Here is a 19,204-nt window from a genome sequence, read left to right on the forward strand (position 1 = left end):
CTGCGGGTTTTGGTATGAAATAAAGCAAATCAAAGGTCAGCCCGGACCTGGAAAGTGGGATTTTGCTGCTGGGGAGCTGCAGGTGGCGGGTAAAGGATCCACCTGGAAAACCTCAAATGCTGCCAGCGACAGGCACCTGCAAGACCCTCCTGAAAACCTCCTGGTGTTGGGGATAATGCACTGCAGGGACAACCAGCATCATTAATTAATTAACTCCGCATTACACAGAGCCCAGAGGCAGCCGGGGTCAACAGGGAAGCGGCAGGAATAACGCACAAAGAGCCACCCCTCGCCAGGTTCAGCCATCGCCGCTAATTGTTAGCCATCAACAACGTGCTTTGGCAGCTGAATGCTAGAAAGTTCTAAGAACGAGGTACAGTTGGATGAGATCTGAGGAAGAAGTTGTCTGCGCCGAGGGGGGTGAGCCAGGCAGGTTGCCAGAGAGGTGGGAGATGCCCGGGAACATCCCGAATCCGGCTGGGTGAGGCTTTGAGCGCCTTGATGGAGGTGAAGGTCAAGGGCAAGTCCTGCCTGACCAACCTGGTGGCTTTCTACAACGGAGTGACTGCATCAGCGGACAAGGGAAGAGCTACGGATGTCATCTATCGGGACTTCTGCAAGGCCTTTCACACGCTCCCCCCCACAACATCCTTCCCTTGAAGTCGGAGGATACGGATTTAATGGGTGGACTGTTCGGTGGATGAGGAACTGGCTGGATGGTCGCGTCCAGAGGGTGGTGGTCAGTGGCTTGATGTCCAGATGGAGGAGGGTGACAAGTGGTGTCCCTCAGGGATCCGTACTGGGACTGACGCTGTTCAACATCTTCATCAATGACATGGAGAGTGGGATCAAGTGCCCCCTCAGCAAGTTTGCCGACCACACCAAGCTGAGTGGAGCGGTCGACAGGCCAGAGGGACGGGATGTCATCCAGAGGGACCTGGACGAGCTGGAGAGGTGGGCCCGAGCCAATCTCCTGAAGTTCAAGAAGGCCACGTGGAAGGTCCTGCACTTGGGTCAGGACGACCCTCGTTATCAATACAGGCTGGGGGCTGACGTGACAGAGAGCAGCCCTGCGGAAAAGGACTTGGGGGTCCTGGTGGACGAAAAGCTGGACGGGAGCCAACAGTGTGCGCTTGCAGCCCAGAGGGCAAATTCCATCCCGGGCTGCGTCAGAAGAACCGTGGCCAGCAGGTCCAGAGAGGGGATTCTCCCCCTCTACTCTGCTCTGGTGAGACCCCACCTGGAGTCCTGCGTCCAGCTCTGGAGCCCTCGGCACAAGAAGGACACGGAGCCGTTGGAGTGGGGCCGGAGGAGGCCACAGAGATCATCCAAGGGCTGGAGCCCCTCTGCTGCGAGGACGGGCTGAGAGAGCTGGGGGGGTTCAGCCTGGAGAAGAGAAGGCTCCGGGGAGACCTTGGAGCCCCTTCCAGTCCCTGAAGGGGGCCCTACGAGAGGGTGGGGAGACGCTGGCCCAGGTTGCCCAGAGAGGGGGTGGAGGCTCCATCCCTGGAGACATCCAAGGCTGGATGAGGCTCTGAGCGACCTGATGTAGCTGAAGACGTCCCTGCTGACTGCAGGGGGGTTGGACTAGATGGCCTGTAAGGGGCCCTTCCAACCCAACGCATTCTATGATTCTATGAAGATGTTTCTGTGTTACCTGAAATAAAAGCTCTCGAAACCAAAAGCAGTTCAGAGTGGAGATATTGCTTTATTTGTCGCCAGGTGCGAGGCGGAAAACCCACAAATGTAGCCCACCTTACCCCGGATATTCACCCGTTATTTAAACACACAAGATTCTCGTTATTCCGCCTACCTAAAACACAAGTCCACGTAGGCTTACGGATTCATCAGGATGGCATATGGAGCCCGGGGAAACCAGGATCAGCGGGTAAACAGGAATTAGATAAGACGAGCACGCACAAAAAGCAATTCTTTGCCATTCTTTAGTTGTTTAGCATAAATTAGTAAGTTTTAGTTAGAATAAGTTACTTAGAGATAAATTATGGGGGAGATGCTGATATCATAGAGTGGTTCGGGTTGGAAGGGATCTTAAAGATCCTGGTGCCTCCGTAGCTTCTGGTTCACATCCCTTGTGCGCCCGCCCTTGTTGGGCAGAAGGTGGGCAACCAAAGTATCCCAGACTCGGGAGAAACACTACCCAAACTTGGGAGAAAAACCACCCAGACTTTAGAGTGATATCAGCATCTCTCCCGTAGTAAAAGACTAAACCCAGCGCTGGCCCAGCTCCAGGGAAAATTACTAAGAAAAATAAGTATCGCGGCCTAAAGGCTTCGGCAACTCCAGCTACTCGTGCTCAGTAAAGCTCAGCAAACAGCACCGTGCTATTATCCCAAGTAATTTATTCTAATTAAAACTCACTCATTTATGCTCAACAGCTAATATCCCTCAACGAGAACATCCTCGTTTCTAGACGCGGCTCGGAAACCACCCAACAGCTGGCTGCTGGTATAAAACTTCTCATTGACCCGCGCGAAGGAGGGAGCCGGGTGAGAAATGTGGATTAGGGAGGGTAAATATTTATTTATGTGCACGAGGCTGTCCCAGCCTAAGTGCGGTACCTGAACGGGGTTTTACGGGGCATTTTATCATAGAATAGTTTATGATCGAAGAGGCCTTCAAGGTCCATCGAGTCCAACCCCCTGCCCCGGGCAGGGACATCTCCCCGCGGACCAGGTCTCCCACAGCCCCGTCCAACCTGGGATGTTTCCAGGGATGGGGCATCTCCCACCTCTCTGGGCAACCTGGGCCAGGGTCTCACCACCCCCAGCCTAAAACATTTCTTCCTTAGACCTAGTCCCAGTCTCACCCATTTTTATCACTTTTGTGGCATTCAGATGCCAAACCATGTTGCTTGTGACTAACACCGGCGCTAAAAACTGCTAGGGATGGCTGAACATGGCAAAGAATTGCTTTTTGTGCGTGCTCGTCTTATCTAATTCCTGTTTACCCGCTGATCCTGGTTTCCCCGGGCTCCATATGCCATCCTGATGAAGGCATCCGGATGCCATCCGGAGCGGTGGGGGGGGCGGGCCGTGCGAGGGGTACAAATGCGGTGTCCCTGAGGCAGTTGGCCCTGGGCGGCGGCGGCGTGAGTGTGGGTGCGATGTGGGAGCGTGGAGCCCCTGGGTGCCGTCCGCTCGGTGGGGGGCTGCGAGGAAGGGAGCCCGGCGGGCTCCCCCGTTGGCTCCGTCGGCGGGGCTCCCCGGGGCCGCGCTGGGTTCCTGGGGGGGCCTGGTGCTGCCGGGGCTTTGGGCTCCAGGCCCGCCCTGCACAGTCGCCGTCTCTGTCTGCGGGGGCCGGAGGTTCCATCCTCCGGGCGGGTTGTTTGGGAAGGAGCCGCTGCTGCTTTTCGGGGCACGGAGCCGGAACGTGGGTCACGGTGGAGCAGTGGGTTTGGCAAGCAGAGAAGCCCGGGCTGCGGGAGCCGCTTTGTGCAAAGGCGCAGGAGCAGCTCTGGGGAGAGCAGCCCCGTGCCCTGGTGCAGACGGAGCCTCTCTTGCCGCTCTCCTGTGCCGGGCGTTGGCATTTGCCTGCCAGGACGGAGAGCTGGTGCTCCAGCAGCTGCTGGCAGTTGGGGTTTCTGCCTGGGCTGGTGGAGGCCGGGCTGCGGGGCTCAGCTGGGTGAGTGGGGCTGGAGGGGAATGTCCAGACCTGGGGCTGTTCCTCCCTCGTCTGCCTTCTGCCCTCCTTCAGCCAGACATCAGCGACCGTCCCCAGGGCGCTGGCCCTGCTGGGCTCCACGGGCTGGTCCCTGAGCTCACTGGGGCTGTGTTTGTGTCCCCAGGTGTTGGCGACAGGCTGCAGCGTCCCAGGGGGAGCAGGGACAGCCCTTCCCTGGCATGGCCTTCCTCAGCCCGGGTGAGACCGTGTGGCCAGGGCTGATCTGTGACAGCCGGGTGTGCTGCCAGTCAGCCAACAGAGTTAATGGTCCTGATGTCCTGCCTGGTGTTCCCTGCAATGTCCCAACACAATGATGAGAGCAGGGGTGGTAGAAGTGGCTTGAAACAGGCAAGATTGTGCTTCTTGTGAGTGCAGTGGTTCCGCTTTTCAGAGTGCCACGGGAGAAGGGAACAGATCCTGCTCCAGCGAGGGGAATGTGGAGGAGCCCCTGAGTCCCCGGGACAGAGGGAAATCCCCACACGCAGAGATGCCTCGGGGCACAGGTGAAAGGCCACGCAGAGGACTTGTGGGTGAGTGCGGGGCCCCCCCTGTGGCCTGTTGGGAGGAGACAGTGTCCCCGTGGCAGTGTCACCCCAGGAGGAGTGGGGCTGGCACGTGTGGGGCTTCTTCCAGCTGTCTGGGAAAGGGTCTTGTGTTCTGCTGGGTCCTCCCTGGGGGGCTGTTTCAGCCCCCCCGTCTCTCTCTGCCTGGCAGCTCTCCTGCTGGGGGCTGTCCCCCAGTGTGTGTGGGGTGACAGCCTTGTCCCTGCCCTGTGTGACTGTCCCTTGCTGCCAGCTGGGAATGGCCCGATGGCAGTTGCTGTGCCCGGGGAGGGGGTTGAGAAGCTGCAGCTGAGTGTGTGTGGGGTAGAGGGGTCTGGGGGGTCCCTCCTGTGTTCCCTGGGCAGGTTGTGCTGGGGGTGGTGGGGCTGGGAGGGGGACAGCACCGTCTTCACCCCGAGTGGCTCTTTCCCCCTCCCTCCAGTGTGGGTCGTGGTGCTGGTGGTTCTGGTGCTGGCTCTGGCCGTGGCTGTTGCTGTACTCTCAGGTAAGGGAGGAGCGGCTGCCTCCTTCCCTGCCCCGCGGAGCTGTGTCCCCTGGTCCCTGCGGAGCCCAATCCTCTGCCCTTCTGCCCTTCCCTCTCCAGCAGGAAGACATGGAGGGGATCCAGCTGTGCCTGCGGCTCTGGTGCTGGCCTGTCCTGAGGACTGGGTCGGGTACCGCAATGTCTGCTACTCCTTCTCGAGGGCTGAGGGGAGCTGGGAGTGGAGCCAGGAGCAGTGCTCCTCGCATGGGGCCTCGCTGGCCATGCCCAAGAGCAAGGAGGAAAGGGTGAGTGCGGGGCTGTTGTGGCTGCGTGGGGGTTTGGGGGTGTTCCTGGGTTGGGTGCAGAGCCCGGGGTTGGAGCCGAGCTGTGTCAGAGCAGGAGCGAGAGCGCTGGCCGGGCTGGTGAGCTCCTGCAGCAGCTCTGGAGCTTGTTGGAGCAGGCGTGGGGTGGGAGCTGCTGCCATCCCAGGGCCGGTGGTAGCTGTGTGGGGCTGGCAGGGACCAGCGTGGGGCTGGCAGCAGCTTCTCCTGACTGTTGGCTTCTCTGTGTCGTGCCCAGGAGTTCCTCTTGCACCTCAAGGGCCTCATTGATTACTGGCTTGGGCTGCGGAGACGGGGCGAGCGCCTGCAGTGGGTGGATGGCAGCAGCTTCAACCAGAGGTGAGTCCAGGGCCGGGGGGAGACCGTCCTGCGGTGGGACGGGCAGGGCCCTGGTGGGACGTGTCTGCTGGGGCTGTCCCTCGCAGGCGGCCCTTGTCCCCTCCTGGTGCTTGAGGGGACGACCGCGACCCCCGCGGTGCCAGCGGTGCCTGTGCTGCTTGTTGCAGGTTTGAGGTGCAGGGCCAAGGAGAGTGTGCGTATTTGTACGACGGGGCTGTCGCGAGTGCAGGCTGCTCCCAGTCACGGCCGTACATCTGCAGCAAGCCCCAAGCGCTCGGGTGACAGAGGCGCTGGAGAAAGGACCTTTGCGTGGTGGGGCCTCACAGGTTGAGCCCTTCCAGCAGCGCAGGGGAGCGTGGGGGTGTCCTTCCCTCAGCTGCTGCTCCGGGTTGGTCCTGCAGGTGGGGAGAGGTGCTGGGAGCTGCTGTGTGCTGCCTGCACTGGGACCTCAAGCCTGGGACTGGTTCCTTCATCCTCCTGGGCCCACCCCAGAACCCATCTTGCTCCTCTCACACCTCACAGGTGATGCTGAGCTGTGGTGATGGAGCTGGAGCAGCTGCTGCCAGATGAGCTGGGTGCAGCAATGTCAGTGCAGGTCCCTGGCCCTGTGCAGGGTGGAGGGGACACAGAGCCAGGGGGTGAAGTGGCCCCTGTGGGGCTCCCTTGAAAGTTAGACTCTCACTCACACGGAAGCTTTTTTTTTTCCTGCTGTTTTGTATTGTTTATTAAAACATTGTTGAGGAACGGCTATATGAGAACGGGCACGGCGCCATGCAGGATTGTCAGAAGTAAGCTATGCCTGCCTGCATGGGAAATTCCGAGTTACGCTGATAAGGAAGATGCTGGAGGCCGTGCTGACCTTGCTTAAGTCAGATAAAGAACTTTGAGGAAGTAGACTGTGAGAGAACAGGAACAAACCCGGACCCCAGAAACCGCATGTAGGAGGAGTATGAATAATGTAATCTTTAGCGCACAGCCAATAGCTGTAAGACAAATAGGCATATCTAAGTATAAGAGTATAAAAGTCTGATGAAGCTGCAATAAAGCTGAAGCTTGCTTTATCACTCATATTGAGTCGACTGCTTGTTTTCCTCACTCGTCGCAGGCATGGAGAGGGGACGGGACACATGGAGGGGACAGATGGCACATGGAGGGGACAGTGGGCATGGGGAGGGCACAGGGGACGGTGCCGATGTCCCCGCTCCGGGCCGGTCCCGCTCCTTCTCCCGGGACCCTTCTCCCCGTTCTGGTCCCGATCCCCCTCCCGGCAGCGCCGCCGTTTCTCGGAAAGCAAAACCCAGCCCGGGGGCGGGACCGGCGGCGGCTGCGGATGGCCCAGCCCCGGGGGGAAGCCCCGGTGGGAAGCCCCGGGGTGGGGGGGCACCAGACACGGGGGGGCCACCGGGTACCGGAGGGGGCACCGGGCACGGCTGGGGGGGTCCCCGGGCCTCAGGCAACGGGGGCGGGCACCAGGTACCGGCTACCGGGCACCGGGGGGGTCACTGGGCACTACCGGGGGGGGACACCGGGCATCGCAGGGGGGCACCGGGAACCGGGCGCGGCTGGGGGGGCACCGGGTACGGCTGGGGGGGGTCCCCATCCCGGTCCCTGGGGTGTCCCCCTGGAGGATGGGGGGGGTGAAGGCGGGGCAGGAGCCGGGCGGGCGGCGCTGATTGGCCGAGGAGGCGGCGGCGTCATCAGTTGCCGGGCAGATGGAGCTGGAGCAGTTTGGAGCGGCGCGTGCGGCGGGGGCGGGGCCGGGGGCGGGGCCGAGGGCGGGAGGGGGCGGGGCCCCGAAAGTGAAACCGAAAGGCGGCGCGACGGGACCGTGCTGCGAGGTACCGGGTGGGACTGGGGCTACTGGGGGGCTGTACTGGGAGCACTGGTGCGGGCTCCGGTGCCGGGGGGGCGGGTGTCGACTCGAGGGGAGCTGATGGGGCTGGGCTGGGAGCGCTGGTGTTGACTGGTGAGCGGCCCAGGGAGCTGGGTGGGGGCTTGGGGGTCCAGGCTGGGACTGGGGGCGTGGACTGGGAGCACCGGTGTTGACTGGTGAGCGGCCCAGGGAGCTGGGTGGGGGCTTGGGGGTCCAGGCTGGGACTGGGAGCGTGGACTGGGAGCACTGGTGTTGGCTGGTGAGCGGCCCAGGGAGCTGGGTGGGGTCGAGGGGAGCTGATGGGGCTGGACTGGGAGCACTGGTGTTGACTGGGGATTTGCCTAGGGTGCCGAGCATCGACCAGGGGAGCTGCACTGGGAGCACTGGTCTTTACTGGTGAACACCCCGGCCATGGCGCTGCTCCCCGCCGTCCGCCTGTCCTGCCTCCTGCTCCTGGTTGACGTGGTGCTGCTGGCGGCGCTGGCCCGGCTGGCCCCGGCACTGGCCTGGTTGGGCCTGGTAGCCACCTGGCTGGAAGCCGGCCTGCGGCTACTGGCGTTCACAGTGGCCGGGTGGCTACTGGCACCAGGGGGTCCCCGGGGAGCTGCTGTCGTCCTCAGCCTCACCCCCCCGACCTTCCTCACCCTCCGGAGCCTCCTGGTGCCGCACAGTGCCGCCCCAGTGCTGCTGGCCACGGCCGTGCCCCATTGGTTGGCCTTGACCCACGGTGCCACCACCGCGGTGCTGCTGGCTTGGGCCGCGCCGGCACCTGGCATGGCCGTGGGCACCGAGTCACCGGTGGCCGTGAGGCGGCTGTTGGCGCTGGCGTGGCCCGAGTGGCCTGTCCTTAGCGGCGCCTTCCTCTTCCTGGCGTTGGCCGTGCTGGGTGAGTGGTGGCGGAGGTGGCGGTGGGGGAAGGTCCCAACGTTGCTGTTGTCTCACCCCCCTGCGCTGACCCCCCCCTGGTGACACCCCACCGGTGCCCGCCCAGGTGAGACCGCGGGGCCGTATTGCACCGGCAAAGCCCTGGACGCCATCCGGCGCGGCGATGGACTCACCGTCTTCACCGTCGGCCTGGTCCTCGCTGCCGATTTGGGCAGGTGGGTGTCCCTGTGTCCCCCTTCTCCGTCCGTCTGTCCCCCGTGGCCGGGCTGACGGGGGTCCCTGTGTCTGTGTCCCCCCCCCAGCTCGCTGTTTGCCGGCTGCCGCGGGGGTCTCTTCGTCTTCGCGCAAGCCCGGCTCAAACTGAGCACCCGCCACCAGCTCTTCTCCCGCTTGGTGCGCCAGGATCTGGCCTTCTTCCAAGGGACACCGGCAGGTAGGGGGGGTCCCCATCACCCCACCCCAGGACCCCCAGCCCCACCACTGACCCTTCCCTGTCCCCGCAGCTGAGCTCTCTGCCCGGTTGGCCAACGACGTGCCCTTGCTGTGCCGGGCGGTGCCGAGCAGCATCAACATAGCGTTGAGGAGCTTGGCCATGGTGTTGGGGTTGGGTGGCTTCATGGTGGGGCTGTCACCCCGCCTGGCGCTGCTGGCGCTGCTGGAGGTGCCCCTCACCATCACTGCGCGCAAAGTCTATGACGCCCGGTACCAGGTGATGGTGGGGACGGGATGGAGACCGAGGCGATGGGATGGTGGGAATGGGAATGGTGGGAAGGGGATCAGGGAGATGGGATGGGATGGTGGGATGAGGATGGGCTGGTGGGAATGGGGACGGAATGGGACAGTGGGGATGGGATGGTGCGATGGGGACCAGGGAGATGGATGGTGGGAGTGGGGATGGGATGGGACAATGGAGACAGAATAGCCAATGGGGACCAGGTGGATGGGATGGTGGGAATGGGAAAGGCGGGATGAGGACCAGGGAGTTGGGATGATGGGACAGGACAGCGGGGATAGGATGGTGGGATGGGGACCAGGGAGATGAGCTGGTGGGAATGGGGATGGGATGGTGGGATTGGGACCAGGGAGACGGGATGGTGAGAATGGGGACAGGATGGGACAAGGGGGATGAGATAGCCAAGGGGACCAGGCGGATGCGGTGATGGGAATTGGAATGGGTGGGATGGTGGGGACAGGATGGCAGGATGGGCATCAGGGAGATGGGATGGCGGGGATGGGACGGGGTAGTGGGATGGCGACAGGATGGAATGGTGGGGACGGGACGGTGGGGATGGAATGGCAGGGTGGGGACTGAGGGGGTGGGATTGTGGGAATGGGAGTGGTGGGGACAGGAGGGTGGGGATGGGATGGGATGACAGGATGGGACGGTGGGGATGGGATGGTGTGGACAGGATGGTGGGATGGCGACCGAGGGGATGGGATGGTGGGATGGAGACACGCTGGACAGTGGGGCCTGTGGCGGAGGTGGTGGGGAGGGGGTCAGTGGGGACAGGATGGGGTCGTCAGGGATGGAGACAGTGGGGTGGGGACCCTGGGGTGGGGGGACAGAGCTTTGGGGCTGGTGGGGAGGGGATGGACGGGTCCAGGCCGGTGGGGACGTCCCGTTGCCGCCCCACGGGTGCTGAATCCGGCTGCCCCCCGGCCAGGTGCTGCAGCGAGGCCTGCTGGACGCCACGGCCAACACGGCGGCGGTGGTGCAGGAGGCCGTCTCCTCCATCGAGACGGTGCGGAGCTTCGCCGGGGAGGAGGAGGAGGAGCGCCGCCACAGCCGGGCGGTGGCCGAGATGCTGGGGCTGAAGGACCGGATAGATGTGGAGTGGGCGCTCTTCACCCTCATCCAGCGGGTGAGGCGGGTGCAGGAGGGACCCTGGTGTCCGGGCACCCCTGTCGTTCCCCCCCACAACCCGCTGACCCCCGTCCCTGCAGGCGCTGCAGCTGGCGGTGCAGGTGCTGGTGCTCTGCAACGGGCACCGGCAGCTCCGCGAGGGGACCATCACCGCCGGCGACCTCGTCACCTTCCTCCTCTACCAGGGTAAAGTCGGCCGCTACGTGCAGGTGAGACCACGCGACGCGTGTCCCCCCCCTCCACCCACCATGTCCGTCTGTGCCTGTCCCCGGTGCCATCGCCCCTGCCCCATGCAGGCGCTGGTGTTTGGCCACGGGGATTTGCTGAGCAAAGCGGCAGCCGGTCACAAGATCTTGGAGTATCTGGACAAGGAACCCACCGGGGTCACCGGGGGCACGCGGGCGCCCGCCACACTGCGGGGCCACGTCGCCTTCCAACACGTCTCCTTTGCCTACCCCACGCGCCCCGAGCACCTCGTCCTGCAGGTAGAGCCAGGGCTCTCGGGCGTCCCCAAGGAGGGGAGAGGGGTGTCCCTGAGCGCCCGCCACCGCTGCCCCGTCCTGCTCCCCCGTCCCCACCCAGGACGTCTCCTTTGAGCTGCGCCCCGGCGAGGTGACGGCGTTGGCGGGACTCAACGGCAGTGGGAAGAGCACCTGCGCGGCGCTGCTGGAGCGATTCTACGAGCCCGAGGCCGGGGAGGTGCTGCTGGACGGGCTGCCACTGCGGGACTACGAGCACCAGTACCTCCACCGCCAGGTGAGGGCAGCAGCGGGCAGGTGGGGCAGCACAGCTGCGCTGAGTGGTGCCCGGTCTCAGCCTGCGCCTGGGGGCAGGTGGCGTTGGTGGGGCAGGAGCCCGTGCTTTTCTCCGGCACCATCCGGGACAACATCGTCTTCGGGCTGGAGGGCTGCGGGGAGGAGGAGGTGAGGGCGGCCGCCGCCGCTGCCGGCGCCCTGGGCTTCATCTCGGCGCTGGACCGGGGTTTCGACACCGGTGAGTGCCGGGGGGGGGGCGGCGGGGAGGGGACCCAGGCACCAGGGTCCTGCTGAGCCCCCGGCCTTTCGTTGCGCAGACGTCGGGGAGAAAGGGGGGCAGCTCTCGGCTGGGGAGAAGCAGCGCATCGCTATCGCCCGGGCCCTGGTGCGGCGACCCACCGTCCTCATCCTCGACGAAGCCACCAGCGCCTTGGACGGGGAGGGCGAGGCAGCGGTGAGCGGCGGGAGGTGCTGGGGTCAGGGGGGGGTGGCGGGTGCGAGCCCCACGGCGGGTTGTGATGGGTGTCGGCATCTCCCGCAGCTGCAGCAGTGGGCGCGGAGCGGGGGGACCAGGACGGTGCTGCTCATCACCCACTGCCCGCGGATGCTGGAGGCGGCCGACCGCCTCGTGGTGCTGGAACGCGGCGCCGTGGTGGAGACGGGGACGCCTGCCCAGCTGCGGAGCCGCCACGGGCCCTACAGCCGCCTGCTGCAGCGCTACCCCAGCGCGGGGCAGCCAGAGACCCCGGGGATGGGCTGCAGGGAGCAGGGGCCGACTCCTGCCCCGGCAGACGCTCCCGGCGGGAGGGAGATTTGTACGAAATAAAGCAGAATTGGTTCGGAGAGGAGCTGGCGGGGCTGCGGGGGCCGGGGGGGGAACAGCCCGGCCCGGCTGCAGGGTCTCGGGCGCTGAAGCCCCACATTCACCCTCCGGTTGTCGCTGCCGCCGTGGGAAGCGCGTGGCGCTGACCTCAGTGTGACATCGTTATTCTGCCGGCCTCCCCCTCGTGATATCACGACCTGGGCACGCTGCTGTGTGGGGCATCTCTGTACCTACAGCAGCCCACGGCTGCCCCTTGGGATCCTGGAAGGATCTTCACTTCCATGAAGCGCCCGACTTTCAAGTCAAGGCCAGGGACACACGGAGCCTCCGGACCGGCCGCTTCTCCCTCTCGGTTCCCCTTGGGTCCCCTCGGCTCCCAACACGCCAACTGGGATCCCCCCGTCACTCCAGAAATCCAGATGTGTCCTGTCCCCTTGTACCCCGATGCCATCAGGGGTCAGTGTGCACCAGTGTCCACCAGGGCCTTCTATTTCCAGGGGACTGATGTCCCAGGCCATCAAATCCCTTTGTCCTTTGCCTCGGGGCAGGAGGGCTTCTTCTCAGCGCCTCTTTATGTAGCCTCGTATCGGGAGAGCTTCTCCTCAGCTCCCGTCTACGTGGCCTCAGAGCTCACCACGGCCACCACAGGGACAAGGATGCCCAGCCACGTCCCGAAGAAAAGGTGCCCAGTCCCCCCTCAACCCCCTCTTTTCCCTTGTTGTCGTTGAGCAGGACATGAAAGAGTTGTCAAGCGTTGGAACAGGCTGCCCAGGGAAGTGGTGGAATCGCCATCCCTGGAGGTATTTAAGAGCCGGGCAGACGCGGTGCTGAGGGACATGGTTTAGCGGTGGTTTTGGCAGCGTTAGGTGGATGGTTGGACTCGCTGATCTCCAATTTTCCTTCCAAACCAGGCGATTCTGTGATTCCGTGCTACTCCCGCTAGTTTAGGTCGCCTGTCTGCTTGCGTCCCCGCTCAACCGCTGGCACAACCCCCATCTGCTCACCAGGGGGCGAGTGAGAAACGGAGAAGACCTTGAGCGCTGCCAACGCTCTTCAGCCCCAGCGCTGCGTCACCAACGGCGTCGCGGTCGGGAATCCTGAACACCGCATCGTGCTGGGCTGCGAGCGAGAAAATCAACCCAAGCCCAGGCAAAACCAGCCCAGCCCTCTGTTAGGGTTTGAGAAAACCCATAATAATTCATCGTCGTTCAGACAATTGTTCTATCACCCCATGACCCTTCCCCACCCGGAAAGAACCGGGGAAAAAACGAGGAAACCCGAGGGTTGAAATATAAGCAGATTTAATAGACGATATTAATATCAGAGATACAAGAATCAGGCGATTCTACCAGCAGGAAGGCGTGCGCTCACAGCAGGGGACAGCGAAGGGGGGACACGGGGAGGCTTTGGGAGGAAGGGAAGGGTCAGGGATCCGGCACCAGGACGACGAGTTCTCTGCACCACCGCCAGCGAGGGAAAGAGAGGGAACCGCACAGCAAACTTCCTAATTTATATCGAACGTGACGTTCACGGTATGAAACAACCCTGATGGCCAGCCTGGGTCAGTGCCCGGGTCGGGCTCCTCCTCATCCTCGCACCTGGCAAAGCTCGGAAACACCGAGACCTTGAACCCCACAGAGCCTAGCGGCCTATAAAGTAAATATTTTCACGCATTCAGACACTAGAATCTTCTAAAAGCGCAGTTTTCCCCAGCATTAGAAGAGAAATTAGCCCCGTGTCGCTCAACCCAGGCCACCCTCGAGCCGAGGCTGGGAGAGCGGCAGCGGGAGAGGAGGCACAGCCCGAGGGAGGGGGGGACCAGCGTTTATTGAGCGCGCCAGGAATCGTGCACGGGCAGAAAATAATCAGTTACAACCTGAAAATAAAACCACGGCTAATAATTGCATCACACAGAATTTAAAAGAATCGGCAAATAGGAAGCGGGAAGAAGACCCGGCACCACAGCGGGGCTGGGCGGGGGCGGCGGGACAAGCTCTCTCTGCAGGCAGCCCCCGGCCAGGGCAGGGGCCGCATCCAGCCACGCGCCGGCCCCTCGTCCAGCGCTCAGGCGGTGACCCCTGCAGGGACGGGAGGAACAGACAGTGTCACCCAGGGCCACCTCCCTCTCCCCAACCCTCCGCTCTGGGCGTCTCGGTGCCCCCCTCCCGCAGCCGGGGGTTGCTGTGGGGGGAGCACGGAGAGCTGGGGCCGCCCCGTCCGTCCCCACGCCGTACCTGTGCCCGTGCTGCCAGACCCACTGTCGGTGCCTGCGAGAGAGAAACAGCCGTGAGCTGCCAGCCCCGGGCTCGCTACGGGCACGGGGCATGTGCCAGGAGCCGGCCGGGAGCCACGGCCGCGCTGCAGCCACCGGGAGAGGAGGATGGTGCCGCGAGCACCGGGGGGGACACACGACCTCTTCCGTACGTCCCCGCTACGGGGCTGCAACGAGGGGCGGCACAGGGAGGATGGGGGTCGGGAAATGCCGGCAGCGGCCAGAAACCGGAGCCACGAGACCCCCCCGGCACTGGGCAGCGGCTGGAGCCGGACCGGCCCCCGCTACTCACTTGACGCCATGCCGTAGCCCGCCTTCTTCTTCCCTGCAGAGAGAGAGAGGCATCAGCACCCACCGCGCTTCCCCAGCAGCCTCGGGGGCTCCCCAGAGCACAGGGGCTCGTGCCCACAGACCCCCCTGGCCCTGCCTTCCTCCCGCACCCCTCTGCCTCACCGGCCCCGATGCTTTACCCGACTTCCGCTTCCATACGACGAATCCACAGATGCCAGCGACGGCCCCGACGGCAACGGCCACCCCCAGCACGATGGCCCACAGGTTGGACTCCGTCTCTGGGGGAGAGCAGCGCCGTGAGCAGGGGAAGGGCAACCACCCCGGCCCACCCCTCCACGTGCCCAAGGCCACCGGGCTCACCCCACGCGTAGAGGCCGGGCTCGGGCAGGCTGGCGTGCTCCACGCGGCACCGGTACTTGTCCTGCTCCCCCGGGCGGGCCTCGATGGAGGCCCAGGTGTAGTAGGTGCCGTCGCTGTTGGGCGCGACGCTGCCCCACTCCGTCTCCTGGTCCCTCACCTCGCCGTCCTTCAGCCAGCTGACGGTGATGGGCCGCGGGTAGAAGCCGTGAGCGCGGCAGCGCAAGGTCAGGATCCCGTGGGCCTCCTTCCCCGACACTCGGACCGCGGGGGGCTCTGGGGAGGGGGTGGCGGTGAGGGACGGCACACGCACCCGCGCTGGCCGCTCCCCAGCCTCCCCGTCTCGCCCTCACCTTTCCTCTCCAGCACGGCCCGCCCGTAGCTCACGTATTTCCTCAGCCACTCGATGCAGGTGTTCTTCAGGTACTGCTTCCACTGCTCTGCTTCAGCCCCGTCCTCCTCCCACTTCCTCTTGGTGATTTGTGCCCCCGCGTCTGCCGCGGTGAACGTCATCGTGTCCATGTCCAAGGCGATGAAGTCCCTCCCATCGTAGGCGTACTGACTATACCCCCTGGTGCTACCGTCCTCCAGGAGGTCACAGCCATACATGGTCTGCACTCTGTGAACCCCTGGAACGCGACCAGGAGCCGGGGCTGAGGGGCTGCTGCAGCCCGGGGCCCGCAGTGGGGCACAGACCCCCCGGCAGCACCCCCCACCCCAGCCCTGGGTGAGCCCATCGGGCACCGGCACCAGGGCTGCCCCCCGTCCTGCCCGGGGCCCACAGCACTCGGGGTGTCACCCAGAGCCGTGACGCAGACCCCCGGCACCCACGGCGTGGCTGGGCTGGCACCCAGCCCCACGGCACCCTGGGACAGCGAGGGGCTGGGATGGGTCTTGAAGGCCGTGGGGGGCACAAGGAGACGGGATGGGGCTGGGGGAGCCCCTCTGGCTGTGGGATGGGGGCCCTGAGCACCGTGGGGAGGGCAAGGCGCTGGGACACTGTCGGGGGGGGGGGGGAGCCCCTCTGCTTCTGGGGGTCTCATCTGCTGTGGGGACAGTGAGGGGCTGGGACGTGGTGGCCAGGAGCCTCCCAGTTCTGGGATGGGGGCTTTGGGCACTTAGGGGTGGGGGTGGAGTGGCCAGAAGCACTTCCCCCCCCCGCCCCATCTCTGGGACAGGGGCTCCCAAGCACTGTGGGGCAGGGACAGGGCAGCTGCCACCCCCTCGGGCTGGGGGACAGAGTGGCTGGGAGGAGCCCTGTGACAATGACATCGGGCAGGGAAGGGCCGGCACCAGCCGGGGCAGCAGCGTGGGGCAGGGCAGGATCGGGGCCGGGGGGGAAGACAGGAGGGGGGACTCTCCCAGCCCCACCGAGCCCCAGCCCAGCCCACACTCACCCCGGCTCTGGTTGTAGCGGCTCCGCAGCGTCTCCAGGTTCACGCGGTCAACCTGCTGATTGCCCTGTAAGATCTGGGTCTGGCTGTCCCAGTACGCCTGGTCCAGGTTGGCCGCCATCCAGTCCGCCCTGGGCACTACTCTCCCCGTCTCGCTGTCGTAGCGCGAGATGACGTTCCCGTCCACGTACCCCACAGACACGAACTGGGGCACCCCCGGGCTGGGCTCCGACACGGCAACATGAAAGTAACGCAGGGAGTGGGGCCCTGCGGGGACACGGGGGGGGTGAGAGGTGGGGGGCAACGGGGCTTGGGGGGGGGGGGGGGGGGGAGGGGGGTGACAGGGATGAGGGTGCCCAGGGTGCCGGGGTGGGCAGCGGGGCCGGGCGGGGGGTCTCAGGGCAGCAGATCGGGGAGGGGGTGGGGGGCAGGGTCAGGGGGGATGTGACCGGTGGGGGGATGTTGGGGAGCCCGGTGTGTCCAGGAGGGGGGTCCTGGTTCCCAGGGAGCCTGGGAGCTCCCGGTATCAAGGAGAAGGGGGGCTAGGGATGGAAGACTTGGGGTGCCCAGGAAGGGGGGGCTCAGGGGGGTCCCGCTGTCAAGGGCGGCAGATCCAGGGGAGGCTCCGGGGGACCAGGAAGGGGGTCCGGGCACCCGGGAAAGGGGGTTCCAGAGCATCCGGCGGGGTCCTGGGAAGGGGGATGTGGGGGGGAAGAGGGTCTGGGGGGAGGATGCAGTGGTCGGAAAGGGAGGTCCAGGGGGGGTTCCTGTGCCCGGGGGGTGTTCCCGGTGCATGGGAACGGTTGTCCAGGGGGGTCCCTGTGGCCAAGAATGGAGCAGGGATTGAGGGGGAGGTGAAGGGGGGGTTCCTGATGGCAAGAAAAAGGGGTTCAGGGGGGTCCCGGTGCCCAGGGATAAAGGGGTGTCAAGGGGGGGTCCCTGTGCCCAAAGAAGAGGGTCCAGGGGGGGTTCGGTGCCCAGAGAACGACGGGGGTGAAGGAAGGGGGGTCCCGGTGCCACCAAAAGGGTGTTCAGGGGCGTCCCTGTGCCCGGGGATGGAGGGGCGTTAAAGGGGGGGTCCCAGTACCCAGGGAATGGGGCACCGGTGCCCGGGGAAGGGGTGTCCAGGGGGGTCTCGGTGCCCAGGGAAGGAGGGGGGTGAAAGGGGGGGTTCCCGGTGCCCAAAGAAGGGGGTCCAGGGGGGTCTCGGTGCCCAGGGAAGGAGGGGGGTGAAGGAAGGCGGGGGGGGGGGGGGACGGAGGGTGCCATGAAAAGGGTGTTCTGGGGCGTCCCTGTGCCCGGGGATGGAGGGGGGTAAAGGGGGGGTCCCGGTGCCCGGAGAAGCGGTGTCCAGGGGGTCTCGGTACCCAGGGAAGGAGGGGGGTGAAAGGGGAGGTGTCCCGCTGCCAAGAAAAGTGGGTCCAGGGGGGTCCCGGTGCCCGGGGAACGGTTGTCCGGGGGGGAGGGGGGGCTGGGGGGTAATCCCAAGGGCCAAGAAAGGAGGGGGAATGAAGGGGGTGGTGGTGGGGGGTGTCTCCCCGTGCCAAGAAAAGGGGGTCCAGGGGGGTCCCGGTGCCCAAGGGTAGAGGGGGGGGTTAAGGGGAGGTTTCCCGGTGTCCGAAGAACGGGCGCCCAGGGGGGTCCCGGTGCCCGGGGATGGAGGGGGATCAGGAGGGGGGGTCCCGGGTCCCCGCTCACCGCCCGCCGCCCCGCCGAGGACCCCCAACAGCAGCAGGAGCCGCTCCAGCGCCCGGCCCGGCCCCATCGCGATGCTCCGCTCTGCGACAGCCCCGAGTCCGCGCGGGACACACCGCTCCCGCCACGCCCCCAGGCCCCGCGATTGGCGCCGCCACCCACCGCCCGCCAATGGCAGCCCGAGCTGCCTCGGACGTCACCGGGCGCCAGGCAGATCCCGGCTCCGCAGGTTGGAACCGAAAGCGAAAGGGCCGGAGGCAGCGCGGGGCGGGGGGGGGAAGGGGAATCCCGGGAACGCCAACCCCCGCCCGGGACCTTCGCCCCGGGACTTCCACGGGGCAGCCTCGCCCTCGGCCCCCCCCGGGACCCTCCTCAGGGCCCGAGACCCCCCCGCACCCCCGCTCTGCCCGTGTCCCCCCGCCCCGGGGTCACCGCTGGGGCCCCACAGCCCCAGAAACGCCCCCCCCCCCGGCCCCGGTCTTGTCCCCGGGCCCCCAGTGTCCTGTCCGGCCCCGGGGGAGACCTCGGTGTCCCGCACCCCACGGTTCTCCGGGGGCTGGTTTGGTACCCAGTGTCCCCCCTTCCCTGCGCCCCTCGCCCCGCTCATCCCGCTCCCGCCATCCCCCACGCTGACGTCCCCGACGCCCTCACGCCCGGTGGGTCTGGAGGGATCATGGCACGGTCGGGGTTGGAAGGGACCTTTCAGATCGTCGAGTCCAAACCCCCAACCTCACGCCGCCAAAACCGCCACCAACCCCCGTCCCTGAGCACCGCGTCTACACGCCTTGTGAATAACTCCAGGGATGGCGACTCAACCCCTTCCCCGGGCAGCCCGGTCCTGGGCTTAATAACCCTTTCCATGAAGAAAATTTTTTCCCGATATCCAATCTAAACCTGCCCTGGCGCAACTCGAGGCCGTTTCCTCTCGTGCTATCGCTTGGGAGAAGAGACCGACCCCCTCCCCGGCTGCCCCCTCCTTCCAGGGAGCTGCGGAGAGCGAGAAGGTCTCCCCTCAGCCCCCGTTTCTCCGGGCTGAACCCCCCCAGCTCCCTCAGCCGCTCCTCACCACACTCGTGCTCCAGACCCTCACCAGCTCCGTCGCCCTTCTCCGGACACGCTCCAGCCCCTCAAGGTCTTTCCCGGAGTGAGGGGCCCAAAACTGGACACAGCCCTCGAGGTGGGGCCTCCCCGGTGCCCAGGACAGGGGGACGGTCACTGCCCCGCTCCTGCTGGCCACACTATTGCTGACACAGGCCAGCTTCCTCGGAGGAGGTCATCCATGAACATCGACCAGTTTTCTTGGGGCCCCCCCATGTTAAAAAGCTCCAAGATAAAGACGGCTTCGAAGAGCTGCACAAGAGAACTTGGCCAAGAGTGCTCTCACCCATACAAGTGGGTCTGCTGCGAGAAGAAACCAGACCAAACGGGGGGTTTGAGCTAGCGCCTACTTCTGCTGCCTTTCTGTCCCGCACCCACGCGCAAAACGCAAGGAAATCCATTTTGGAAACACCCTTCCCCCCAGGAACTTATCCCGAAGGATTCTTCCAAGCAGATCTTTGAAGAAGTCAAAGTGCTCTCCTGAAGTGCAGGGCTGTGACCTTGTCACCC

General features: G+C 65.1%; 2 protein-coding genes and 1 pseudogene across 4 annotated transcripts; 2 read left to right on the forward strand and 1 right to left on the reverse strand.

The window, feature by feature from the left end:
- Positions 1 to 4,308: 4,308 nt before the first annotated feature.
- Positions 4,309 to 6,082, forward strand: LOC134507866 (C-type lectin domain family 2 member B-like; annotated as a pseudogene).
- Positions 6,083 to 6,722: 640 nt separating this feature from the next.
- TAP2 (transporter 2, ATP binding cassette subfamily B member) lies at positions 6,723 to 12,312 on the forward strand. 3 transcript variants are annotated; one of them, XM_063318666.1, is made up of 12 exons: positions 6,723 to 6,860; positions 7,606 to 8,146; positions 8,252 to 8,360; positions 8,448 to 8,578; positions 8,649 to 8,854; positions 9,810 to 10,007; positions 10,090 to 10,218; positions 10,306 to 10,494; positions 10,592 to 10,765; positions 10,843 to 11,002; positions 11,082 to 11,218; positions 11,306 to 12,312. In XM_063318666.1, exons 2-12 carry the CDS (start codon positions 7,672 to 7,674, stop codon positions 11,588 to 11,590), a joined length of 2,193 nt encoding a protein of 730 aa, XP_063174736.1. In that variant the 5' UTR covers positions 6,723 to 6,860; positions 7,606 to 7,671; the 3' UTR covers positions 11,591 to 12,312. The 3 variants fall into 3 exon arrangements, with proteins under 3 accessions (XP_063174736.1, XP_063174735.1, XP_063174737.1); XM_063318665.1 differs by lacking the exon at positions 6,723 to 6,860 and adding an exon at positions 7,072 to 7,225; XM_063318667.1 differs by lacking the exon at positions 6,723 to 6,860 and adding an exon at positions 7,251 to 7,353.
- A 559-nt stretch (positions 12,313 to 12,871) lies between these two features.
- LOC134507834 (class I histocompatibility antigen, F10 alpha chain-like) lies at positions 12,872 to 17,751 on the reverse strand. Its single transcript, XM_063318760.1, has 8 exons — positions 17,600 to 17,751; positions 15,905 to 16,168; positions 14,861 to 15,136; positions 14,511 to 14,783; positions 14,330 to 14,428; positions 14,152 to 14,184; positions 13,822 to 13,854; positions 12,872 to 13,665 (listed from the first exon to the last, which is right to left on the reverse strand). The coding sequence occupies exons 1-8, from the start codon at positions 17,664 to 17,666 to the stop codon at positions 13,652 to 13,654; spliced, it is 1,059 nt and encodes a 352-aa protein (XP_063174830.1). The 5' UTR covers positions 17,667 to 17,751; the 3' UTR covers positions 12,872 to 13,651.
- Positions 17,752 to 19,204: the final 1,453 nt, after the last annotated feature.

This window comes from Chroicocephalus ridibundus, chromosome 28 (genome assembly GCF_963924245.1).
Source record: "Chroicocephalus ridibundus chromosome 28, bChrRid1.1, whole genome shotgun sequence".
Lineage (NCBI taxonomy): Eukaryota > Metazoa > Chordata > Aves > Charadriiformes > Laridae > Chroicocephalus > Chroicocephalus ridibundus.